Source organism: Staurois parvus, unplaced genomic scaffold (assembly GCF_062004578.1).
Source record: "Staurois parvus isolate SC_StPar_1 unplaced genomic scaffold, SC_StPar_1.0 ptg000444l, whole genome shotgun sequence".
Taxonomy (NCBI): domain Eukaryota; kingdom Metazoa; phylum Chordata; class Amphibia; order Anura; family Ranidae; genus Staurois; species Staurois parvus.
In genome coordinates, this window is record NW_028318240.1 from 2,229,229 (window position 1) to 2,257,188 (window position 27,960).

At 44.2% G+C, this 27,960-nt stretch overlaps 1 protein-coding gene across 1 annotated transcript; it reads right to left on the reverse strand.

Annotated features, from left to right (window-relative positions):
- Positions 1 to 260: 260 nt before the first annotated feature.
- Positions 261 to 27,960, reverse strand: LOC149453949 (P2Y purinoceptor 4-like). Its single transcript, XM_089688002.1, has 3 exons — positions 27,106 to 27,960; positions 21,650 to 21,792; positions 261 to 2,010 (listed from the first exon to the last, which is right to left on the reverse strand). Exon 3 carries the CDS (start codon positions 1,923 to 1,925, stop codon positions 858 to 860), a length of 1,068 nt encoding a protein of 355 aa, XP_089544128.1. The 5' UTR covers positions 1,926 to 2,010; positions 21,650 to 21,792; positions 27,106 to 27,960; the 3' UTR covers positions 261 to 857.

Consider the following 27,960-nt stretch of genomic DNA (forward strand, 5'->3'; position numbering starts at 1 on the left):
TACTAATGAGCCAGGTTTCTACTGAGCCCCTTTAAAACAAACTGAAAATAAACACACACAGGGCATTTTCCAAGCTTCATTAAAGCTTCAAAAGAGCATCACAGAAGCCTGAAAAACACATCAAAAATGCATATTGAAGTGGTGGGCACTTTAATGTGTGTTAAAATCAAAGTAAGTGTAAATGAGCCCCTTGTGATAATTACGACATGTTTCAAGCTAAAAGAAAACCTTAAACATAAAATATTACATATATTAGAAGGTGGGTTAATAAAGAGTTTATTTTATACAAATGTTTGCCAAAACATAAGAGCACAAACTGTAGTGAGCTCAGCATTACAAATCCCGTTTATCTCCGTTACGTTAATTAAATAAGTGAGCTGTAGACACCAACAACTGGAGGCCACACAAAGTCCAAAGTTATTGTAAAAAGTTGTACAACCCCATCATGTGATCACCTGAAATGCCACCTGTTGCTGTCCCCTGTATATAATCCCCTTGTTTTACCTTTTTAAAAGAACAATGTGAAAACAATCTGCTTTAAAAATCAGCATTTTTGAGTGATTTCTCCAGTTATCTTTTGCCTTGTTGTAATAAACTACTTGAAGAAGTGTTGGTCTTGAACTTTTTGGTGCTTCTTCCTTTTCAGGTATGATCAAACCTAGGACCTATTGGTTTTAAGGCCATATACATTGTTTATACTGCTATCATACTGTATGGCTAGTGGCCTGTAGTTACATAGAGGATGTCCACCTAGACATGTTGTCCTTTTAGATAAATAACAGTTTAGAGTCTTTAAATGTCGCCTTGTCTTAAAAGTCTAGGACAGATTCAATTCTTTCGTTTCTAAAGTCTCAGCACTAGTGAAATCGAGGATAGATGTTGTCCCAGTCTCCATCTCCTTTGGCTGGTCTCTTTTTTTCCACTTTCCCAATTTGTTCTCTGTCTTTCCTGCCCCATATTCCTCGCCCACAGGGTTCCTTAGTCAGAAAGTATAGAAGAGCATTAAGAAAGGAGTTGGCACTTGCCAGAGGTCTGGTGACCTTGTAACAAACAGCCACCACCCCTAAGGCACGGCATCCACCTAGGGCAGCTCCTCTTGCCCGCATGGTCAAGAAAATTGTGCGGGTTATGTGGAAAGGAAGGAAGCAGAGGGCGAACAGTAGGGTGATGGTGACGATGGTTCGAATTGACTTGCGCCGTTGGGCTACGCCAGGAACGGGCCCTGGTACACCACCCCCACGTAAAGTTTGCCAGATGGTGCGTACCACTCTTGAGTAGCACCAGGCAGTTAATGAAAAGGGTAAGAAGAAGCCAGCTATGTGCAAAAAAAGTCCATAAGGCATGTAACGTTCAAGGTCCTCGTCAAGGGCGTCATCCCAGCAGGTTACTATGTTTGCATCCTCCAGTGGCCCCGTCCGAGCAAAGAGCAGTATTGGAAAGGTCATGGCAAATACCAAGGTCCACACAAGTAGACAGGTGGCTCTCACCCAACGCATAGCTTCCAACCTCATTGAACGCATAGGGTGGCAGATACCAAGGTAGCGATGGAAGGAGATGCAGGTTAAGAAGAAGATGCTGCAGTAGAGATTGAAGTAGAACAGGAAACGAACCAAGCGACACATGGGATCTCCAAAGAGCCAGCGGTCTTGGAATATATAGTTTGTGATGAGGAATGGCAGGGACAAGCTGTACATGAGGTCGCTCAGTGCCAAATTGAACATGTAGATCAGTGATGGGTTCCATGGTCGGCGTAGGCACCGAGAGAGAACAATGGAGTTTAGAGCGAGGCTCAGTAGGAAGGTGAGGATGTAGCAAGTTGGTAGGTATATATGCTTGTAGGACTCGTCCAGTTGGCACGACAAACCTGTTAAGGGTGAGGTGGGGATTGAGGAGTTAAGGCTAGGGGTAGGGGAAAAAGAAGGCATGCTGGAATGTGTGGGTTGATGAATTAAGGAAGGTCCTGCATCACAGGGTGGTAGAGATGGGAAAGGTCTGGAAGAGACAAAGTGGCTGGTATGAAAAGAGAAAAACAGAAAAAAGACAGATTAGTTTGGTGCTCAAAATAATCACATAATTATCATTACATTATAACAGAACGTTGCACCCAGATCACATATTTAAGCAGAAGATGGATAACTAAACCACCCATTGCTTTTTCAATATTTCTCAGGGGCTCTAGAGATTACCACACTTAAGTTCCTATGTCTTCACAGCCTCCAGCCCTCCATAGTGCTTCAGCCTTCAACAGTGTCCCACAGTGCCTCCAGTCCCCTTAAGAGACCCCAGCCTCCATAGTACCACCCAACCTCCTACAGTGCTGCCCCCAGCCTGTCACAGAACCTCCAGCCCTCCATAGTGTCCCAACCTCCAGCAGTGTCCTACAGTGCCCCCAGCCCCCTTGAGAGTCTCCAACCTCTCACAGTGCTGCCCAGCTTCTCACAGTGTCTCCCAGCTTGAGAAAGAGCCTCCAGCTCTCTATAGCACCCCCAACCTACAATAGTGTCCCATAGTGCTCACAGGCCCCTTGAGAACTCTCAGCCTCCACATTGCCCCCCAGCCTCCCACAGTGCTGCCCCCTAACCCACTGCATAGCCCAAAGTCCTCCATAGTGCCCCCCAACCTCCAACAGTGTCCCACAGTATCCTCCAGCTTACTCCAGAATGCTCATGTGCTAACAGGGCCACCAGGTCTGCTTACAGTAGATCTCCTAACCCACTCCACAACCCCATCTTCCCCACAGTGACACCCAGCCCCATCCACAGCCTTCTAGCATTTCAGCACATGTTTTTCATTACCATACTTTTATTGTGTAAGTATAAACGTCATTCTTTACTGTTGGGACATCCAAGTTTTTGAAATGAATTTACCAGGTCCTGTACTCAAAAAGGTTGAGAACCCCATGTTCTAGTATATTGCACATAATATGTTCTATTATATCCACTATAACCTCATGGTCTCATGTACTTAGAATGTACTTAGAAAATCTACATACAAAATTAAAGGAACACTTTTAAAACCCATCAGATCTCAATGGGGAAATATATCATGCTGGATATCTATAATGACATGGACGGGGTAATGAGTTAGGAACGTAAGGATGTCCCATATTTGATGGAAATGAAAATTATCAACCTACAGAGGACTGAATTCAAAGACACCCGAAAATCAGAGTGAAAAAATGATGCAGCAGGCGAGTCCATTTTGCTGACATTCATTGCAGCAACTCAGAATGGTCCTCAGTAGTTTGTATGGCCCCCACATGCTTGTATATATGCCTGACAATGTCGGGGGAGGCTCCTAATGAGACGACGGATGGTGTTTTGGGGTATTTTCTCCCAGATCTGGACCAGGGCATCACTGAGCTCCTGGACAGTCTGAGGTGCAACCTGCTGGCGTCAGATGGAACGAAACATGACATCCCAGAGGTGTTCTAATGGATTTAGGTCAGGCAAGCGTGGGGGCCATTCAATGGTATCAATTCCTTCATCCTCCAGGAACTGCCTGCATACTCTTGCCACGTGATGTCAGGCATTGAGGTGCACCAAGAGGAACCCAGGACCCATTGCCAGGGCCACCAATAATGGGGTAGCTCCAACCCTCCTGTAGGGGGCCTGGGTCCTTCTCTTTGCTAGGGGGGCCCAGCCAGCCCACAGCTTATAAAGCACTAGTAATAGGGCCTTTTTTTTGGCCAGAAACTTCTGCACTGGCCAGTTTCATTGCCGCTCACTACAGTCACTTATAAACACAGAAGCGCGACTTGTGTTTTTTTTATAAGTGACAGCAATCCTGGCGATACAATCAAGCTCTCCCTGCCGGGGGCGGAGTGGAACGAGAAGGGAGGGAGACGGGACTGTACTGAGTGGGGCACACAACTCTAGGCTCACACCCACAGCATCATCAGAAGCCTGTTCGTGACCTACTGTAAGTTTCAGTATATTATTTTCGGTGGAGGAGAGGAGCACTGTACTGAGACAGAGGAGAGGAAAGGTCTAGAAGAGGAGGAGAGGGGTGGGCAGGGAGGAGAGAAGAGCCCTGCACTGAAGGGGAAGGGGAAAGAAATTTGGGGGAGAGCTCTCTAATGGGGGGGGGGGGGATTGTAAAACAGCTCTGAGATATGCACACGATGCACACCTGCACTCTGTACATGCGCAATCTTCAACCCTGCATTCTGAATGTAACACACTCCTTACCCCTGCACTGTGTTTGCAGCGCACTCCTGAATCCTGCACTCTGAATGTAACGCACTCCTGAACACTGCACTCTGTATGTAACGCACTTCTGAACACTGCACTCTGTATGTAACGCACTTCTGAACGCTGCATTCTGTACGTAGCGCACTTCTGAACTCTGCACTCTGTATGTAGCGCATTCCTGAACACTGCACTCTGTATGTAGCGCATTCCTGAACTCTGCACTCTGTATGTAGCGCATTCCTGAACTCTGCACTCTGTATGTAGCGCATTCCTGAACACTGCACTCTGTATGTAGCGCACTCCTGAACTCTGCACTCTGTATGTAGCGCATTCCTGAACACTGCACTCTGTATGTAGCGCACTCCTGAACACTGCACTCTGTATGTAGCGCACTCCTGAACTCTGCACTCTGTATGTAGCGCATTCCTGAACACTGCACTCTGTATGTAACGCACTTCTGAACGCTGCATTCTGTACGTAGCGCACTTCTGAACTCTTCACTCTGAATGTAACTCACTCCTGAACTCTACACTCTGTATGTAGCGCACTCCTGAACTCTGCACTCTGTATGTAGCGCATTCCTGAACACTGCACTCTGTATGTAGCGCACTCCTGAACACTGCACTCTGTATGTAGCGCACTCCTGAACTCTGCACTCTGTATGTAGCGCATTCCTGAACACTGCACTCTGTATGTAACGCACTTCTGAACGCTGCATTCTGTACGTAGCGCACTTCTGAACTCTTCACTCTGAATGTAACTCACTCCTGAACTCTACACTCTGTATGTAGCGCATTCCTGAATACTGCACTCTGTATGTAGTGCACTTCTGAACTCTGCACTCTGAATGTAACTCACTCCTGAACTCTGCACTGTATATGTAGTGCACTCCTGAACCTTGCACTCTATGCATAGCGCACACCTGAATCCTGCACTCTGAATGTAACCATTCCTGAACCCTGCACTCTGTAGGTAGCACAATTCTGAACCCTGCACTGTGTATGCAGCGCACTCCTGAACCCTGCACTCTGCACACTGTGTAAAATGTACACAGCACACTCCTGAACCCTGCACTCTGTACACTGCACACTCTATACATAGCGCACTACTGAACTCTGCACTCTGTGCATAGTACACTGCTCAACCCTGTACATAGTATACTCCTCGACTCTGCACTCTGTACATAGCACACTAATGAACCCTGAACTCTGTACGTAGCACACTGCTGAATTCTGAAATTTGTATGTAGCACACTCCTCAACTCTGCACTCTGTTTGCAGAACACTGCTCACACCCTGCACTTCATCTATAACACACTTCTCAACTCTGCACTCTGTTCAAAGAGCACTGCTGAATTCTGAACTTTTCTGCGTAATACACTGCTGAACTCTGCATTCTGTATGTCACGCACTCCTGAACTCTGCATTCTGTATGTATCACTCTGGGGGGTGTTGTTGGTGATGTTGATGGTGGGCGTAATAGAGTTTCTGCCCCTATTTTCTTAGAAGAAAGCCCTGTAGCCTTAGGTCTTATTTACACTTATATTTGTAACTGCATTTGTAACTGCTCCCTCTTCTACTGGATGCACTTGAAGATAAAGTTGCATTTTGTTTGGCGATGGAGTCAGGGGAGGGACCAGGGGTGTGGTCAAGGGCAGGGCCAGGAGGGTCGAGGGTGGGGTCAAAGGGGGCACCATCAGGTAGGCTGTACAGGGCCCCATGATTTCTAACAGCGGCCCTGCCCACTACACCAGCGTAGAGTCTGACACGGGGTCCAAGGATTTCATCCTGATACATAATGGCAGTCAGGGTGCCATTGTCTAGCCTGTAGAGGTCTGTGTGTCCATCCGTGGATATGCCTCCCCAGACCATCACTGACCCACCACCAAAACGGTCTTGCTGAACGATATTACAGGTAGCATAACGTCCTCCAGACCCTGGCTTCTCCAGACCCTTTCCCATCTGTCACATGCGCTCAGGGTGAACCTGCTCTCATCTGTGAAAAGCACAGGGCACCAGTGGCGGACCTGCCAATTCTGCTGTTCAATGGCAAATGCCAATCGAGCTCTATGGTGCCGGGAAGTGAGCACAGGGCCCACTAGAGGACGTCAGGCCCTCAGCCCACCCTCATGAAGTCTGTTTCTGATTGGTCAGAGACATTCACACCACTGGCCTGCTGGAGGTCATTTTGTAGAGCTCTGGCAGTGCTCATCCTGTTCCTCCTTGCACAAAGGAGCAGATACCGGTCCTGCTGATGGGTTAAGGACCTTCTACAGCCCTGTCCAGCTCTCCTAGAGTAACTGCCTGTCTCCTGGAATCTCCTCCATGCTCTTGAAACTGTGCTGGGAGACACAGCAAACCTTCTGGCAATGGCACGTATTGATGTGCCATCCTAGAGAAGTTGGACTGCCTGTGCCACCTCTGTAGGGTCCAGGCATCGCCTCATGCTACCAGTAGTAACACTGACCCTAGCCAAATGCAAACTAGTGAAAAACAGTCAGAAAAGAGGAGTAGGGAAAAAAAATGTCAGTGGCCTCCACCTGTAAAACCATTCCTGTTTTGGGGGTCGTCTATTGCACCTGTTAATTTCATAAACACCAAAGCAGCTGGAACTGATTAACAACCCCTCTGCTACTTACCTGACCAGATCAATATCCCAGGAGTTTAATTGACTTGATGCTAGACTCGGATTAAAAAGTGTTCCTTTAATTTTTTTGAGCAGTGTACAAATATCCTATATTTTTGTTAATGGAAACAAATTTTCCTTTATTCTTTCAGTGATTTCATTAAAAACCATAAAACAATAAAAACCAAACTTTAAAATTCAAAACATTTGCATGGTAGGTGAACTAAATTTTTTAGAGCTTTAATGGAAATTGTTGGGTCAATGATAACATCAATTGCAGCAAAACTGAGGTTTAGGATGAATGGCACCCACAAGTGCATTGGGTGTTTCAATGTGATTTGGAATTGCGGGAAGAATTGTGGCGATTCTTCCCGCAACTCCAAATTACCCATATGTCTTAAAGGGTATTTCCACTTTTGTAGTCAAAACCCCACTATACAGTTGTGCTCAAATGTTTGCATCCCCTGGCAGAAATTGTGAAATTTTGGCATTGATATTGAAAATATGACTGATCATGCCAGAAAATTCTCGTTTATTGAAGGATGGTGATCATATGAAGCCATTTATTATCACATAGTTGTTTGGCTCCTTTTTAAATCATAATGATAACAGAAATCACCCAAATGGCCCGGATCAATAGTTTCCCCCCCCTGGAATGTTTGGCCTTGGTACAGACACACAAGGTGACACACACGGGTTAAAATGCCAATTAGAGGTTAATATCCCACATCTGTGGCTTTTTAAATTGCAATCACTGTCAGTGTATAAATAGTCAATGAGTTTGTTAGCTCTTACATGGAAGCACTGACTAGGCTAGATACTGAGCCATGGGGATCAGAAAAGAACTGTCAAAAGACCTGCGTAACAAGGTAATGGAACTTTATAAAGATGGAAAAGGACATATAAAGATGTCCAAAGCCTTGAATATGCCAATCAGTACTGTTAAATCACCTATTAAGAAGTGAAAAGTTCGGGGATCTCTTGATACCAAGCCAAGGTCAGGTAGACCAAGAAAGATTGCAGCCACTTCTGACTTTTGACAGGTCTTTTCTAATCCCTATGGCTCAGTATCTAGCCTAGGTGTCATGGAAGAATCTAGGAATTTCTGTACAGTCCCACAGTGTCTTTGTCCCCACAGAGACTAAACTATATCTCATTAAAATACAATGCAGGAGGGCGGTTTCTAAATGTTTAACCCTTTGTTAGGACAGACAGAGTACAAATCCAGTTTACAGCTAATAATGAAGAATTGAGAACACACACTGAGTACAGACAGGGTTAATTATGTTAAACATTACTCCATGACCCCTCCTAAACATTACAAAGCAGGGAGAGCAAGTAAAGATTTCTAAGCAGGTAAAAATCAACTATAAAGGTAACCATTCATTTTTTAATATTTTCAGTTATGCTATGTTCATGGGAACATGTAACAAATATAAAGTAGGTGTTATCCCATATTGGCTGCCAAAGTAGAAATACACTGTAATAAAATTTCTCCTTCCTTCCTGTCCCTGTGACACCATAACTAGATAAGCGGCAAGCAGGGGTCACTGGGACAGAAGGCATAATTAAAAACCTCATTAAATCACATTAGTAAAAGTGGCACTTTATTCATTGGATTTCAGTGCGTTCAATCATGGAGGCTCAGTATCACATGGCGTTTCCTAGGGTGGTCTACATGCACATACAGCCTGCCTAGGAATGCCCACCCTTCCAGACTGACATCCACCCATCAAGGCATTTTAATATTTGCATAACCCCTCCTAAGAGCCAGCCAACTGCTTTAATCAGATCTGAGGGCTCTTGAGGGGAGTACTGGGGCAGGGTGCTGGTCCTGATAGCCCTTCCCATCAGTCACAACCAGGGGCGAACTGACAACTCATGGGGCCCCCGGGCAATAGGGGATCATGAGGCCCCTGTGTCCTTGCCCAAACTCAAAAAAGCCTATGAAAAAGGTACCAGGGGCATCTCATGGGGCCCCCTACTGACCCCGGGCCCTCGGGCAGTGCCCGAGTTTCCAAATGGTCAGTCCGCCCCTGGTCACAACCTGCTTGTATTGCATAGAGAATCACAGAGACTCAGTGATAATGCCACTGGTCATTCATTGAAACCAAATGTTTATTAGAACTCCTACAGTAGGTTTACCTGTAATAATCCAATCGCCTTTAGCACCAGTGTTGTTTTTGTTTGGCTCAGAACTATTTTTCATCCTTAAGTCTATGGGAATATAACAGCTTCTTGAAGCAGGTTGATGAAGCTTAGAAGCAAGTCAGAGGCAGGTCATATGCACCTGCCATGAATTCTGAACAATCTCAGAAGAATGTCAAAACTAATGTCAAAAGCAGGCTCATTGACACCCCAAAGTCCATGTACACTAGCCCTTCACGTAGATGTAAATTCCTACTTGATGAAATTTTGTTTGCCTCATATCATAAACATTGCCATTGTAATTTTTTTCCCCATAAAGCACAGTTTTTATCTCTAATCTTCCTTTTTTGTATCTTAGTGCTGAACATTTTCTGCAGCCATTTTCAGACACTTCGGGGTTTATTTACTAAACCTGGTTGACTCAGAATCTTGTCCACTTCTGCATAAAAACCAATCAGCTTCCAGGTTTTATTGCTGAAGCTTAACTGAACATGCTGAGGTTAGAAGCTGATTGGCTACCATGCACAGGTGCCCAAGATTCTGAGTCAACCAGTTTTAGTAAATCTCCTATTTCCTGTCTACATGCAATTACTGCAGCATTGGATGCACATTATTGCTCTGCAGTGGCTTCCTGTTAGTGACAACAGTGGGCCATATGTGTTGGCATGGCCACTTGTATTCTCCAACAGGGGTGCATGTGAAAGGGTGACAATGCAGGAGAAAGGCTGGGAGAGGTTGTCACCCCATAACAGGAAGTACCTGAACAAAGACTTACATGGCAGAATTACAAGGTAATCTTTTAGGCCCCTTTAGATCTACGTGTGTGCGTAGAGGTGTGGGTTTTTGTAGCAATCAGGTGTTTCCTTTATACAAGCATTATTGCTGCATGTTGATACATGTTATCGATTTTCACTTTGGGTTTAGGAGTGGATAGAGTTAAAATAGTGCTGGATTTGAAATAAAAAAACATAGCCGTGCTCTTGAGTGTTTATGGCGTAAGACTAAGTCCCAGCAAGACTTCAACCAATATAAATCTGCCCTTCAAAAATACAATTCTTGTCTCCATACTGCCAAACAGACCTATCATCTAATAGCTTACAGCCTGCATCCCATCATACTACTGTAATATGTCCCAGCTGAAAGGTGAGGAGTTACCACAGCTCACCACTAAAGATATGCAGTGAGGCTAAGGATCAAGATACACTCTGTCAATTTACAATAAGAGCCCTCATGGAGAAGCAACCTGACCTACTTTGGGTGGAAGATCCCCCTGATGCCAAGGATATCCATAGGAAGTGGGATAGATTGGAACTGAGGAACAGGGTGCTCTACTGAAGGGGCCCCTCAAACCAAACTAATGATCTATGGAAACTCTTCTTGCCCACCCAGTTCAGAAGGATGGCATTGAGGTCACTGCATGATGAACATAGGTACCTAGGACAGGAGAGGAACTGGAGGAGTTCTGGTGCACCTGCCTAAGCTGCATACAGACAAAGACCCTACCTAAACAAGCTGCTTCCGTGTGCCGCCTTCAAAGCCAGGTACCAATGGAGCTGGTGTGTATTGATTTTGTGTGTCTGAAACCAGATTCTAGTGGACGGGGGAATGTCTTAGTAGTGACAGATCATTTCACTCAATATGCTCAGGCATTCCTTGCAAAGAACCAGCAGGTGTCCACAGTAGCCAAATTCCTAATAGAAACTTTTTTTGTTCACTACGGACTTCCACAGAGAGAATTCTCTCATATAAGGGCAGAGACTTTGAAAGCAAGCTGATCAAGGAACTCTTTGCTTTGTTAGTAATAAAGAAGTCTTCAACTATTCCTTATTACCCTCAAGGTGATCCTCAACCAGATTGGTTCAATAGAACACTCAGGAACATGCTTGGCACCCTAACTTCTAATGTTTGAACGGGAGACTAAGTTACCTATGGATTTAGCCTTTGGTTCAGCTCCTGATCACCTTATCCCCACATCACATCAGGGGTATGTAGAAAGACTGAAACATTAATTAGAGACTGCTTATAAGAAAGCTAAACAGGCTTCTCAATCCACAGGGGAGAGGAACAACTGGCGTCATTATTCCAAGGTGAAACTGCAGGATTTGCAGCCAAGGGACCTAGCGCTGTTAATGAAACCTCAGAGTTCCAGGGAAACATAAAATCGCAATCTGCTGGAAGTGTCAACCATCCTCCTAGATTGTAAGCTCCAAAGAGCAGGGCCCTCAATCCCCTCATATTTTGCATTGTATTGGTATTGTTCTGTCACATGTTCTGTCCCCCTTTGTAATGTACAGCGCTGAGCAAACTATTGGCGCTTTATAAATACTATATAATAATAATAATAATAATAATTTTATCACTCTCATTAACACTCCCCGTCAACTCTTTTCTACCTTTAACTCTCTACTTCGGCCTTTTCTATCTCCACCCACTAACTGCCCAGGAAATCGCTAATCACTTCAAAAATAAGATTGATACAATTCGTGACGAGATCTCCACTGTACAGACATCTCCCTCATCCTACACTCCTTGTCCACCTGCACAGTCTATACTTCCCTTGTTTAACCCAGCTACTAAAGATGAGGTTGGTAAACTTTTTTCTAAAGCCCTCCTAACCACAGGTCCCCACGACCCTGTTCCCTTGCAAATACTATGGTCACCCTCTGGCTCTGTCCTTCATTTTTTTAACTCATATCTTCAATCTCTCCCTTTCTACTGGCATCTTCCTCAACATTCTAAAACATGCGCTAGTCACCACAATACTTAAAAAGGCCTCACTGGACCCCACCAATCTTAGCAATCTAAGACCCATCTCTTTACTCCCTTTTGCCTCCAAACTCTTTGAACATCTAGTCTACAACTGGCTGAGCTGCCACCTTATTGAGAATAACTTTCTTGATCCCCTTCAGCTTGGATTTCACCCACAACACTCCACAGAAACAGCTCTCCTAAAACTGACAAGCGACGTACTAACTACTAAAACCAATGGTCCCTATTCCGTACTTTTACTCTTGGACCTCTCAGCTGCCTTTGACACAGTTGACCACCCGCTCCTCCTCAAAAAACTCTATTGACTTGGTCTCCGTAACTGTACTCTCCATTCGTTCAAATCTTACCTAACTCACCGCACCTTCAGTGTCACTTACAACTTCCTCCTCTCCTACTCCTCTTACTGTCGGGGGCCCCCAAGGTTCTGTCCTTGGACCTTTCCTATTCTCGATCTACACGTCTTCTTTGGGTCAGCTGATAGCTTCCCATATTTTCCAATACCATTTCTATGCTGATGACGCACAAATATATCTCTACTCTTCAGCTCACCCCATCAGTTTGCTCATGTATCACCAATTTACTAACAGACATATCAGACTGGATGTCACACCACTTCCTAAAACTCAATCTATCCAAAACTGAGCTCATAATATTTCCTCCTCCGCATGCCTCTTCCCCTGATTTCCCGGTCAGGATCAATAGCACCACTATCAACCCCAGGGGCGAACTGACCATTTGGAAACTCGGGCACTGCCCGAGGGCCTGGGGTCAGTAGGGGGCCCCATGAGATGCCCCTGGTACCTTTTTCATAGGCTTTTTTGAGTTTGGGCAAGGACACAGGGGCCCCATGATCCTCTATTGCCCGGTGGCCCCATGAGTTGTCAGTCCGCCCCTGATCAACCCATCCCTGCATGCCAGGGTGCTAGGGGTAACCCTGGATTCTGAACTATCCTTTCAGGCCCACATCCAATTCCTATCCAAATCATACCGCCTCAACCTCTGCCACATCTCCAGAATACGCCCCTTTTTAACCAATGATATCACAAAGCTCCTAGTTCACTCCCTGGTTATCTCTCGTCTCCACTACTGCAACTCCCTCCTCATTGACTTACCTTTACATTGGCTATCCCCCCTTACCAGTGTCTGCTACCTCTCTCTACCACCAGTGCACAAAGCAAGGTCCATAAAGACATAGATGAGCAAGTTTGGGGTGGAGGAACTCAATTGGCCTGAGGAGAATCCTGACCTCAACCTAATAGAACACCTTTGGGATGAATTAGAGCAGAGACTGCGAGCCAGGCCTTCTCGTCCAACATCAATGCCTGACCTCACAAATGTGCTTCTGGAAGAATGGTCCAACCTTCCCATAGACACACTCCTAAACCTTGTGGACGGCCTTCCCAGAAGAGTTGAAGCTGTTATAGCTGCAAAGGGCGCAGCCAACTCAATATTGAACCCTACGGATTAAGACTGGGATGCCATTAAAGTTAATGTGGGTGTAAAGGCAGGCCGACCAATACTTTTGACAATAGTGTATGTGGATGCAGCATTGTTCTGATGCTGCATCTGTTCCCCCCCACCTCTACACTGAGTAATCGCTTGGTTCTCAGTTTTCAGTGAGCAGAGAGTCCGTAACTGTCAGTCACCAGTGTGCTGGACTGTGGAGAGGGCTGCTGCACACTGAAGATATAAAAACCTTCAGCCTTTACAACCACTTTAGCAGCCATTGGCCAAAACTTGTTAATAACTGTTGCCAATGTTTCAAATGCATGTAACATGCCGTTTGATGTGTTGCCTTTGACTTTTAGGAGCCGTTCAGTGCAGAAAATAACACATTTCATATTTTTCAAAACGCACAACAATGCAGTGCTGAGATAAGAACAGATACTATATTTATTATGGGGAACCTTTATACATTCATTTTAGTGCATTACAACAGTGTAAATGGGCCCTATAGCTTATAACAGATTTTATTGATTAGGCTTTTATCTACTTTAACCACCATTATACATTATAAGTAGCATGGCAGACAAGTGGTTAAATTAAGCTCAGTTTTCATTCCACCGGGGAGACTGAGACCACAAGGAACATGTTCCCCGATGAAAGCAGGAGGAACTCATGGAAGATCCGTTCCCCGATCCCTCCTGTGACTAATGACCCCAGAAGCGACATGTATTATGTCATTTCCTAGGTCACCGCTGTCATTCCTTGGCTACTGTAGCCAGTGATCAGGACTGGGACAAGGGGTGGGCAGGAGGGTCGGCTTCCCTGAGCACTGTGGTATCATGTCAGGTGGGGGGCACCGCAAAGAGATTGGGGAGAGGGGATTTGTGTTGGGAGGGGGATTTTGGGACATGGTAGGGTCACGGTGTAAGAATTGTTCTAGGACGGGAAATTTATGTGTGCGTGTGTGTGCTAGAAGTGGTTATTTGGGGGGATTTATGTTGGGGGGGGGGGAGAGGATTTTTGATAGGAGGGGAGATTTGGGGGGTTTGTCCTAAAAGAGGTCATATTGTAGAGGGGTATGGGATTTGTGCTAGGAGGGGACATTTTGGCGGGAGTATTTGTGCTACGTAGAGTGGTAGGGGAGGGGATTTGTGCTGAAAGGAGGCTTTGGAGTGGGGAGGAAAAGATTTGTGCTCAGGGAGGAAATGTGAGGGGTAGAGAATTTGTGCTAAGTTGGGTGTTTTTTTTGTGAAGGGGGGTTGCTGGGGGGGGTTTGGGGAGAGAGATTGGAACTGGGAGGGGGGATGAGGAGACAAAGACTTCTGCTGGGAGGAGGGATTGCAGCAGGGGGGCTGATGTGTACTGGGAGGAGGGGGAATTTATGCAGATTAGTGCTATTTTGTTTTGGGGGGGGGGGTTGCTGACACATAATGCTCATACATCTTGGGGGGGGGGGTGCAGTTTGGCATGTTTGCCCAGCACTCTAGATGACCTGGTCCTGGCATTGCTGAGGATGCAGCTATTCAAACATGTGTTTGAAAGGCTGCTTACGAGGGCAAGGGAGACATTGGGGGTCTAATAGACCTTGTGATATAAAAAAAAACGTAAAACAGAAGAAATATGTAAATTAAATAAAAACAATTATTTATTTACCCCTGCACACACCCCATTTAAAAAACGCAACATACAACGAGCACGTGTACATAAAAATCGATTGCACCACACATCGTTGGAGTGAAAGCAATAATTCGGGTGCCTAATTCATGGTAACTCTAAATTGATGACCTTGAAAGGCTTTTACAGCATCACCTATAGTGACACTTTTGAAATTCTGCAGGCATACGCAGACCTGACATGTTTGATATTTATTAACTTGATGCAACCCAATCTTTTATGTTTTACAAGTAAAAATTGGAAATGATATAATGAGTAATGCTAGAATCTGGATAGGAGCATTAAGGGCGAATTTCTACGGCAAGAGCAGTGTCCAGAAAAGTTGTGTATAAGCCTGGACTTTGCATGAAATATGGAAGCTAGTCCAGTGATTAGAGTGCTATTACTGCTTATACTCAAGTCTGGCTTAAAGGTACTTTTTTGGGTATCCTGTGCCCTTACCCTCTCTTACCCAGAGTTTATTGGTCTGAATAATTCTCCAAAAGTGACTGGCACCCATCTGTTTACATCCTCACTACTCAAGAATCCAACCTTGAGACCACCTGATCTCTGGGGGTCCTTAATATCCTATTAGGCAGCCTTTCTCAACCAGGGTTCCATGGAATCCTGGGGTTCCTCCTGAATTTGCTAGGGAATCCTTCAGCAATGAGGAGATCCTTCTGCCCCTCAGACAAGTTACTACTAATACCATATTTTTTTTAGCTATCTGTAAGGGGGGGGTCCTTCCTACTGATCCAAAATGTAAGGAACATTCTTCCTTTTGACCAGCACGCTAATGTACCATGAGCTGTAGTCAGGGGCGTCCCTAGGGTTGACGTCACCGGGTGCGATAACACTTGGTGACACCCCCTCCGACAATCCCTGCAGAATGGATCGGATCTGCAGAGTGAGCATAATGGATCAGATCCATCCTGCAGGGATCGTCGGCTTTCTTTACAACTTACCTTTTTGTGGACTGGCTCTGGTGTCACCCATTTTAGGTTGCATGCCAACAATGCCCGCAGGATGGTTCGGATCTGTGGATTGAGCATAATGGATCGGAGTCCGATCCATTATGCTCCCCAATCCGCAGATCGGATCCATCCTGCGGGGATCGTCTGCTTTCTTTACAACATACCTTTTCGTGGAGCGGGTCCGGTGTCACCCCGTATAGGTTGCATGCTGACGATCCCTGCAGGATGGTTCGGATCTGTGGATGGAGCATAATGGATCGGAGTCCGATCCATTATGCTCCCCAATCCGCAGATCGGATCCATCCTGCGGGGATCGTCGGCTTTCATTACAACTTACCTTTTCGTGGAGCGGCTCCGGTGTTACCCCGTGCGGTAGGTGTCACCTGGTGCGGCACGCACCCCCCACACCTGCCTCTGGACACCACTGGCTGTAGTTACTGTATAGTAATTATTAGCAGGGGTTCTCTAAACACCAGCAAGGTATTTCAAGGGTTCAGGTTTAAACCATTGGGAACACCATTTTTTTTTCAATTCTTGTTGCAACGTGTGGACAAGAGAAGCTCTCATTAAGGACAGAATACCAATAGCTGGGATATTTTTTTAAACTGCGATGGTGATCAATGCTCTTGGAGTTGGCACACGGTAGGCTACCATTGGACATTTGAGATAACATGGATTTATTATCTGCTGGCCATTTCATTTATTAATATAATGGTGTTGATCCTGAAGAAACGAGAATATCGTGAAACGTGTTGATCTACTACACCATCTTGGAACCACAAACATGTCTGTCTCATCAATCTTGATATGTTTCCTGATTTTTTTTATTTTGTGATTTCAATGATGTTTTAACCGTGTAATAAAATGTAAGTTTTAGTATGTGCATAGTATATGTCCTCTTTATGGCACATTTAAAATCCCATTCCACTCTCTCCATCACTATCCTATGTGGTTTTGGAGAAAAGTTGCTACAATGTATTTCAAGGTTTCCCCCATGCTAAAAGGGTTGCAAATGGCTGCTCGGGGGGTAAGGGTGTGCTATGCGTGGGTGAGCAGATTCCAATTTGCTTCAATGGTAGATGACAATTCTGAGGCAGCGTTTGACCTGCTTTGTGTTGTCTTTCTTTGGACACAGCAGGTCCTATAGTGATATGTTGGCATTGCAGTAAAGTGGGTCAAAAGTGGCTCTTTGCTTAAACATGCGTTTAGGCAGCGCTTTGTTCAAATGCAAACGGCATGGTTTGATACCAAGTCTTCTCTCAATGGGGCCTTCCAGAAAGGTGTACAGGAGATCCGAAAGAGGAATATTTATGGAGGTAAAAATTGCCAAAAACAGCCTGTGCCCAATAAACAATACATTCTGGAAACATATATACAAAACTGTTACAATAAGTTGCAGATTGAGACAAATTATCTATTAGGTAGCAGTGACCATAGTATATAAGGAATCCTGTGCCACCTACTGCTTGGTGCACTAATGAGCTTATCTATGCACCCAAATATATGCAATCTTTTTAAGGCCTTCCTCTGAGCTCTGAGGAAGAAGGCATGACCTTCGAAACGCGTCAGTTGGACTGAGTACCTACACCCATGATGGGATTCGCGCTGGCCTCTTACCTTTGAAGTTCCTGGGTGGACTTACATGCCTGTTTTTATTCGCTGTTTGTGAGTACCTTTCCTTCATTTAATAAATTTTGGTTATTGAGGTAATGCACAAGGTTGGTGCGCTTCTTGTTGTTTCACTGGGGAGTACTGTGTGCCAGGGCATCGGGGATCAGGTAAGTTAAAGTGCTTTTACTCTCCCCTAGACTAAACAAGCAGCTACCCTTGCAGGGGAGTGCAATGGGTCTGCACCCACACTGTAGCATTTAATTGCTCGTTTAGGTCTAGGGGGCATAGAAAAGATCTACTTACCAGATCCTCCTCTCTGGAGGTCCCTGGAGTGTCTACTCCCCCATGCTCCAGAGGTCTAAGGTCCTGACATCATCAAGACCATTGCAGGCTTCATAGTCCTGGATTGATGTAATGACGCCAAGGGACAAGCCACCACCAGAGAATGGGGGAGTACTGTGTGCCAGGGCATCAGGGATCAGGTAAGTTAAAGTGCTTTTACTCTCCCCTAAACTAAACAAGCAGCTACCCTTGCAGTGCAGGTGTAAGGGAGGACTCTCAGATTTCCTGGGGTTGGGTTTTAATTAAATGCTGTACATTGCAACATTCATGAGATGTCACAAATACAGATTTTCCCATTACTGATGCACATGGCACTCAAAAGTAACATACGTTGCAATTAACTGTTTATTTGCTGCTATCCTGTGCTATGGTATTGGTGCACCACCGATACGTTTATCGGACCCCTGATATTCCAGATGAGGGCCAGTGTGGTGCTATACCCTGACACATCAATATATATCAGAATACACAAAGAGTTGACCTTTACATGGTAAGAGTTCGCCTGACACACAGGACCAAAACACATATTTGTCTCCCTTAAACACCGTGTGGCTCTTCCTGACTCAGCGGTTCCACCTCATTAAATCTTCTTAATAAATAACGAAGCCGCAGTCTGTGTGACCCCTCTGTATTCCAGTAACCATTTCCCAGGGCAGCTCCAGCTGCCAGCTGCCCAAAAACCTGCACATGGCCTTGCTGTATAATTACATGCAGTCTGGAGTAAAAGAAAAAGCCTGAAAGGAGCATCTTCTGGGCATGCCATATGTAAACCTTAAAGTGTATCTCCAGCCAAAACATTTCTTTTTAAATTCTGGATAGAGTAGGGTGGGGGTACAACCTCTGTCAGTTTTAACAACTTCATGTGACCTCATTAGGGATATTTTCCTTCACATCCTGTTCTAGGGACAATGTGTCATCTGTACAGGAAGTAGGTAGGAATACCCAAGAGAGATGAAGGCAACAATGGAAGCTTCATTTTTTAAAGCTGACAAGCAAATTTTGTCTAAATAAGGGGTTCTCAACCTTTTTTGAGACCAGGGCCTGCTAAATTCTTCCAAAACCTTCCTTGCCCCAATAGTAGGGAATACAATTTATACTCACACAATATAAGTGTGGGAATGCAACACATTTACTGAAATGATGTAAACTCTGGAAGGGCTTGGGTATCATTGTGAGGGTAATGGGAGTTCTGTAGGTGGGTGGTAGACTCTGCAGAAGACTTGGTGGTCCTGTAGGGGACGAGGTTTTTGGAGAGGGTTGGAGAACACTGTGGGAGGTTGGGGGGCACTTCAGGACACTGTTGAAGGTTGGGGGCACTATGGAGGGCTAGAGACTGTGCAACAAACTGGGGGGCACTATGGAAGGCTGGATGGCACTGTGGGAGGTTAGGGGGGCACTGTAGAGGTTGAGGGCCCTCCAGGTGCCTGGGGACATTATGGGCCACTACAAGAGGCAGGAGGCACTGTGGGAGTTTAAAGAATCTGCAGCTGGCTAATGGTCTGGGAGAGGGAAGTCCTCAGCCTAGAAGTAGACCATGGCGTGGTGTTTGAGAACCACTGGTCTAAATACAAAAGCCATGTGTATTCTTACTCAAATATTGGTGTAAGTTGTGTATTTTTATGCAGTAATCCAGTGTGACTGGTCACTGCTTCTCTCTCCTCTTGTGCAGGATGACTAATCTTGTCTCTTACCCCCTCCTGTAGTTTTAAGTAGTCGATGGGACCCTCTGTGTCCCTTCCACAGCTCTGCTCTCTGCATAGGCTATGTACAGCACAGAGATGATGTCACTGCTATTTTACAAGATAATATCTGAGTTTGCAAAGGCATTTGGTGCAAAGTGTATATATATATCCTTTGTGCATATCGAGGAATATATTTCAACCGAAAGTTTTTTTTGCCCAGAGGTCATCTTTAACAGAAAAATGGCATGTTACGGGGTTAGTGGGAACAGGAATTGGACATGTATATATCTAGTGGTGTTTGTGGATATTGCTCTGTGCCCTCTTCTTTCAGTAATGGTGGTCTCTGGGGTGCCACAGCAACATGGAGAAGTCTCATGCCATGTGATACTCTCCCTGAATGCTGTTTGGCCTCTAACACTCTTCATTCCTGACTTTAGAGACTAAACATACAGTAAACGTGAGTTTTCAAAGCTCTGGCTAGACTGAATTCCCATACATGGACTAAAGGCATCAAAAATCCTTCATGAAATAGTTAAATATCCTACTGGGGGGGGCTTTCAAAAGGCAGCTCTCTGGAATACAAGGACTACAAGTAAATTCTAGGACCTAAAACACCAGAAAGAGTGCCTGGCAGAGGTAACCAGTGACTGGAACATGCTTCTTTGTTCCAACAGTAATAGATGGTATGCTCCAGATATACATCTTCTGTTGACCAGTGGCTCCCTTGCCCAACAGTGGTCAGCTCTTAAGAAGGAGGTGGGGATGGGTGTCTTTCAGTACCCCGTACCCCTGTGTAAGCTCTATGTTGGTCAGTGTTGGAGCTTACACAGGGATATTGGCCTTCTCAACTTGCTCAGGCAACAGTGTTGGGGCTTGGTGATTGGTTGATTAAGCCAGAATACTACATCCTGAAAAAGATCACACAAACGTGGATACTGAGATGTACCAGGTATCTCCAAGGACCTAATCAGACAATCAGAGCAGCAGTGAAGCTTGGTGTGTAATGGAAGGGAAGGGGGCCTTTGTTCTGAATGGTCAACATGACAGATTCTCACCAAAAGTCGAAGTTCCTAGCCTGTTACTCTTGCCCTAGTTTCACTAGTATGATTGGAACTCCAGCCAGGGGCGGACTGACCATTCGGGAACTTGGGCACTGCCCAAGGGCCTGAGGTCAGTAGGGGGCCCCATGAGATGCCCCTGGTACCTTTCTTAGGCTTTTTTGGGTGTGGTTTGAGTGTGGGCGTGGACACAGGGGCCCCCTGATCCCCTATTGCCCGGGGGCCCCATGAGTTGTCAGTCTGCCCTGACTCCAGCCCAAACCTTTTTTTGTGAAATATTGAGTAAGAGAAAAGGATAAGAAGCTCTGTCTGTGAAGGTCCTCATTTATCCAGGTCATGATATATCTGGTAGTAGTTAGTCTCATTCAACTCAACTTGTTCTGTAATGCCGAAGATGTTTTCTAGCTTTTTCAAGTCACTTTCTTATTTCTAATGAGCGTCAGAAACATACACCAGCATTTATATCCACACAGGTAGAACAGACTTCTCCTAATGCAATCACCATCTTGTTCTTGGAATGTCAACATCTGTCTGGACACTTTCATGGTTACTGGATGAAGATGTTGGTACCATCTGTGTGGATATACATGCTGGGTTATCTTCCTGACACTCATTAGAATGGAAGAAGTGGCTTGGTAAGCTCCGAAACATCTTCAACATTACAGAACAAGTCTAGCTGGATGTGACCAACTACTACTAGAATCCATTTCATTCATTCATTTCAGGTACTTATATAGCGCCATCAATTTACACAGCACTTTACATATATATTGTACATTCACATCAGTCCCTAACCCTCAAGGGGTGTACAACCTAAGGTCCCTGACTCACACTCATACTAGGGCCAATTTAGACAAGAGCCAATTAACCTACCAGCATGTCTTTGGAGTGTGGGAGGAAACCGGAGTACCCGGAGGAAACCCACACAGGCACAGGGAGAACATGCAAACTCCAGGCAGGTGGTGCCGTGGTTGTGATTTGAACCAATGACCCTAGTACTGCCAGGTGGAAGTGCTAACCATTTTGCCATCTGTGTCGCCATGTCCCACAAAAGAAGTAACAGCAATCCCCCAATGGTATCAAAGACAGCACTTAAAAAAAACTTTAACTTGGATCAAAAATTCCAATAAAAAGGTTTTATTAGTCACCTGGCTATATCAAGCTGCAGTAGTTCATTGACTTGAAACAGGCAGGAAGATCAGGGAAGTTGCAGTGAAGTCATAACTCCTGATCTGGCATCATTGTTTCCAGCCAGCACTGAAGCTATGGAACCGTCATGACATCCAAGGAACTATAATTTTCAAATGAAGAAGTCAGCAAAGGGATCCTTCCTACAGCCTTAGGGCTCATACACACGATAAAAAAGGAGCGATCGTCCAATAATCTGATCATTACTACACAGCTTTTGAGAGCCAATCAGGACAGTTCATTCGTTTAATCAGTACAGCAGTCTTCTGAAAAATTGGAAGACCAAGACCAAAACCATGCAAGCTCCGAAATGAAAGAACACATTACAATGCAATACAATACATTACATTACATCACTTCCAAAGTTGAATTCTGACGTACGAGAATTTTCGTAACTTTAGTATCCCGCTCATTTTCAATATGAGGCTAGCATGCAAAAAAAATTGGATGATCATTCCTCCGATATTCTCATCGTGTGTATGAGACTTTAATACAGTTGTCTGTTCAGGGCCTACATTACAAACTTTGTGACATGAACATTTTTCGGGACAATTTGGTGTGTAAGCAGCCCATCATTTTCAACTGGCTGCCCTAACGCAACGCATGTTAACAGACGTGGATTTACGCACAGCAAAAAGTTAATTGGTCCTTAACCGCTTCACACCGGCCGCACACAAATGCGTGGCCTCTTGGTCTCTGGGCCTAGACACCGAGCGGCCGCACATTTGCGTTCTATTAAAAAAGATCATTTGTGCTGAGAGCGCGTGCCCTGCGTGCTCCCAGCACACATGTCCGGTATTCACGGAAAGGTCCTGATCTCCTCTTTCGATCGGGACCTTTCCCGATCATGTGACCGCCGTCACAGCGGTCACATGTCCCTAAACCCCGCCCCGCCTCCCGGCATCTGGAACCCCTTAAAGGGCCGGGAGGTCCCGGCATGACGGGGTTAATGTTTAGAACATACAGCCCATGTAGGTTACTAAATCTTCACAAAGGGAGCGCCAAACTGGTGTTGCAACCAGTAACAACCAATCAGCTTTCACATTTCATTTTCTGACCATGTTAACCATTTGCCGCCCGGCCAATGGCCGTTTGGCGGCTTGAAAAGCGCTGCAGCTTTCCGGGTGCACGCCATTTGGCGTGCTCCCGCACATGCGCGGTTTGCGCGGTTGCAGAGCGACGCAGCAGTGTGATCTGTCACCGCCCGTGCACCTCGGACACGGCCGATGACAGATCCGAGTACCAGCTCCCGTTGCCGGTACCATGTGACCTGCTGTGACCAATCACAGCAGGTCACATGACAGTTGTATACAATGGATGGCTTCATTCATGATGCCATCCATTGTATACTAGTGCCTAGCTGTGAATGGTCACAGCTAATCACATGCACATGTCATGTGATTAGCTGTGACCAAATCACAGCTAAGCACAAAAAAAAAAAAAAAAAAAAAAAAGCTGAATGAATCGATTTCATTCAGGTAAATGCTTGCTTATAGCAAAGTAATTCTTTGCTATAAGCAAATTGTGTAAAAAAAAAAAAAAAAAAAAATACTGATCACTTCCCCAAAGTAGTACAGTGTTACTATGGTAATAAAAAAATAAAAAAAAAAATAATAAAAAAAAAAATATTTTTTTTCATACTGTCACCAGTCAGTGTCGCTGTTCACCGCCATGCCAGTTATATGATGATGCTGTACTGCACTGGTGACAGTATGTAAAAAAAAAATAGTGAAAATAATTTTTTTAATTTTTTCATTTTCCGAAAAATTATGACAAAAAAATACAACTTCAAAAAAACTTCAAAAAACTCGCCATGCCTCTTATGAAGTACGTCGGACTGTCTACTCTGCAAAAAGGGGTCATTTGGGGATATCTGTACTGTTCTGACATTTGGGGGATATCTGTACTGTTCTGACATTTGGGGGATATCTGTACTATTCTGACATTCTTGGACCTCAAGATATTAGATTGGCTGTCAGTACTTCAGGATTGATCAATATTCAGATCTATACCATAGTTTGTGAACTCTATAACTTTCCTTCAAACTAAATAATACATCCTAATTTGGGTTATTTTCACCAAAGACATGTAGCAGAATACATCTCGGCCTAAATTTATGAAGAACAATTATTTATTTGTAAACTTTTATAACAGAAATAAAGAAAAATGATGTTTTTTTTCAAAATTTTTGGTCTTTTTTTGTTAATTTAGCAAAAAATAAAAACCCCAGCGGTGATTAAATACCACCAAAAGAAAGCTCTAGTTGTGTGAAGAAAATGATCAAATTTTAGTTTGGGTACAATGTTGCATGACCGCGCAATTGTCATTCAAAGTGTGAGAGTGCTGAAACCTGAAAACTGGCCTGGGCAGGAAGGTGTAAAATTGCACGGTATTGAAACGGTTAAACAAGAATTCTGATTGGTCTATACAAGTACCATCTCCAATATTTTTCTTATCTTCTTTAAGGACAGTTTGTGAGAATACATTGGGGGTTATTATTTACTAAAACTGGAGATGCAAAATGTTGTGCATTTCAGCATAGAAACCAATCAGTTTCCAGGTTTTTTTCGGCAAAGCTTAACCTCTTTCCCACCGCCCTATAGCAGAAATACTGCTACAGGGCGGCAGGGCTGTGCAAAATCACGTATACAGGGGTGGACTGACCATTTGGGCACCTGGGCACTGCCCGAGGGCCTGGGGTCAGCAGGGGGCCCCATGAGATGCCCCTGGTACCTTTCATAGGCTTTTTTGGGTGTGGTTTGAGTGTGGGCAAAGCCCCATGATTTCCTATTGCCCGGGGGCCCCATGAGTTGTCAGTCCACCCCTGTATGTATATTAGGGGCGGACTGACCATTTGGAAACTCGGGCACTGCCCAAGGGCCCGGGGTCAGTAGGGGGCCCCTGGTACATTTTTCATAGGCTTTTTTGAGTTTGGGCAAGGACACAGGGACCCTATGATCCCCTATTGCCCGGGGGCCCCATGAGTTGTCAGCCCGCCCCTTACGTATATATACATGATTTTGCATTTCCGGGTAGGGGGGCACGCATGTGCCACGCACGCCCTCCCCGTGCCGCAATTGGTGACCTCAGCTGTCAATAACCGGGTCCTGGCCGATGATTCCCAGCCAGCACTCGGCGATCGCCGAGTACATATATAAACAATACCAATTTTTCCCCTGTCAGCTCCTGTACACTACTTTGTATAGCAGAGCCATACAAAGCAGTGTGCTTACAGTATAAAGCACACACAGTAAAAAAAAGCACACAGTTAACTCTTTGATCGCCCCAGATGTTAACCCCTTCCTGCCCAGTGTCATTAGTACAGTGTCAGTGTTTTTTATTAGCCCTGACCACTGTATTGGTGTCACTGGGGATGTCAGTGGCAGTTAGTCAGTTCCCCCCCAGTGTCAGAATGCAAGCTGCAGTCCCGCCATAAGTTGCTGATCGCCGTCATTACTAGTATAACAAAAAAAAAAATCCAGTATCTATACCGCCATTTGTAGACGCTATAACTTTCACATAAACCAATTAATTTACACGTATGGAGATTTTTTTTTAGCAAAGACATGGAGCAGAATACATTTTGCCCTAAATTTATGACAAAATTAGATTTTTTTTATTTTTTTACTGGATATGTTTAATAGCAAAAAGTCCAAAATATTGTTTTTTTTCCTCAAAATTGTCGGTTGTTTTTTGTTTATAGCGCAAAAAAAAAAATGCACAGGCGATCAAATGTTACTGAGAGAAAGCTCAATTTGTGGGAAAAAGGACATACATTTCATTTGGGTGCAATGTTGCATGACCGCGCAATTGTCTATCTAATATCTATCTATCTATCATCTATTATTATTATTATTATACAGTATTTATATAGCGCCAAAAGGTTTGCTCAGCGCTGTACATTATAGTGGGGGACAGAACATGTGACAATACAGTAACAATACACGAGGGGTTCGAGGGCCCTGCTCTTTCGAGCTTACAATCTATCTATCTATCTATCTATCTATCTATCTATCTATCTATCTATCTATCTATCTATCTATCTATCTATCTATCTATCTATCTATCTATCTATCTATCTCTATCTATCTATCTATCTATCATCTATAGTCTATCTATCTATCTATCTATCTATCTATCTATCTATCTATCTATCTATCTATCTATCTATCTATCTATCTATCCCTAATTAATGAAACTAAATCAATCTGCATGACCAACCCCAAAAAAACCCTTTAAAAAAAAGAAAATAGAAGTTTTGTTTTTTTTTAAACAAATTTCCCCAAAGCAGCTCAATGTGCAAAAATCAGAGTTTTGTTCTTCAACAAAATTTGTAATTTCTACTACTAGTTTCATCCTAACTTTGCTTCCTTCAACTAAACTTGTGCAACACTGCCTTGTATAGAGGTGCCATACTGCAGGGAACTACAGACAGGGAAGGGACAGTAAAAAAAAAAGAAAAGAAAAAAAGTACAATAAAAAAGTAAAGCACCAGTACAACTAGTACACATAAAATGATCAATGCGCAAAATACAAAAAAAAAAAAAAAATACAAACTAAAATAAAATAAGATAAATTGCTCTTAATAAATCCCCCCCCCCCCAAAAAAAAAGATCTAATTTTTATTTTACATTTTCCCCAAGCAGCAAAAGTTTTGCTTCAACAAAATTAGTCATTGATTCCTCTTGTACCAAACTGTATTGTAACTATAATGTCTGCCTTAATTTTGTAAAGCGCTGAGCAAACTGTTGGCGCTATATAAATCCTGTATAATAATAATAATATATAAATACTGTATAATAATAATAATAATATATAAATCCTGTATAATAATAATAATAATATATAAATCCTGTATAATAATAATACATAAATCCTGTATAATAATAATAATATAAATCCTGTATAATAATAATAATATATAAATCCTGTATAATAATAATAGTATATAAATCCTGTATAATAATAATAATAATTTCTACTACTAATCTCATTTGTACTTTGCATCCTTCAACCCAACCTGTGCAACAATGCCCGGTATAGAGGTGTCGCATTGCAGGGAACGAGGCTTTGCAGTTTGCGCTCTCCATTGCTATTGCTGAACGCATCTGATTATGCCCTCCCTCCCCCCCCAAGGCACAGAAGATGCGATTGAATTTTTTTTTTATCTGACACATTTTGCCTCCTTTTAATGTGCAGAACATTCAGAACTTTACGACAAATATGTTCATACCAGTGCTTCCAATATATATGTGTTTTAGTTATTTTTTTTCAGCAGACTTGTCATAAAATAATATATTTACAATATAACTCAATGACAAGTCTCCCCTAAAGAAATGAAAAAAATAAAAAATGTAACATGGGAGGGTTTGAATTTTGGAAGATTTTTGTCCCCAGGACCTGTCCATGGTCTTACCTGCATGGCGTCCACCGTGGCGCACAGCTGGACTATGTCACCAGCATCAGTAGCAGCATCCCTCCTGTCTGCGCTCCTCCTGTGGTCTCCTGTGCAGATCTCCCGTGTCAGCACCTGTCTCCTGTGTGTTTGTCCAGCACCCCCTCCTCCTATCCCTGCGCCGCGTCCATCCGTTCCTCTGTCACTTTTTCTTCATCTCCTCTTCTTGTACTTCGCTCTTTCAGGATCACTGCATGTCAACGCATTTCATTACCTGCTGAGAAACCGATTGGATGAGCGATCTCCCCTTCTGCTCCTCCCGGCGTAAACTCCATACTCCTAGGAAAACCCAAAGCCCTGATCCCCGAACCCGTTCACACGGCGGCCATGGGAACATGGAGGATGCCCATTTATTTACAGGCAGAGAGAGTTAAAGCAGAACTCGGGGATAAAGAATCACTTTCAGAACCATGCAAGTTCTTACCTGGATCTTGGGGTGCTTCGTGCATTTCATTCCGATCCAGAGAGGGAACTTCCTGTTATAAAGACCGCTCACTCTGGCTCTCTCCTTGTGCAGGGTGACTGGTCTTGTCTCTGCCCCCTCCTGTAGTTTTATGTGGTGGGTGGGGTCTGCTGGTCCCTCCCACAGATCTGCTCCCTGCGCAGGCTATGTACAGCACACTGATAGCATCCCTGCTGCTTTTACAAGCTAATATCTGGGTTTTCAAGTGTAATTGGTGCACACAAAGTAGGTTTATACCTGAGGCTGCTGAGGAATATATTTCAATGAAAATTCTTGTGCTGAACCCCAGGTAACCTGCTAAATACACATTTGATATGCATATATGGGAGCTTATTATTATTGTTATTATTATA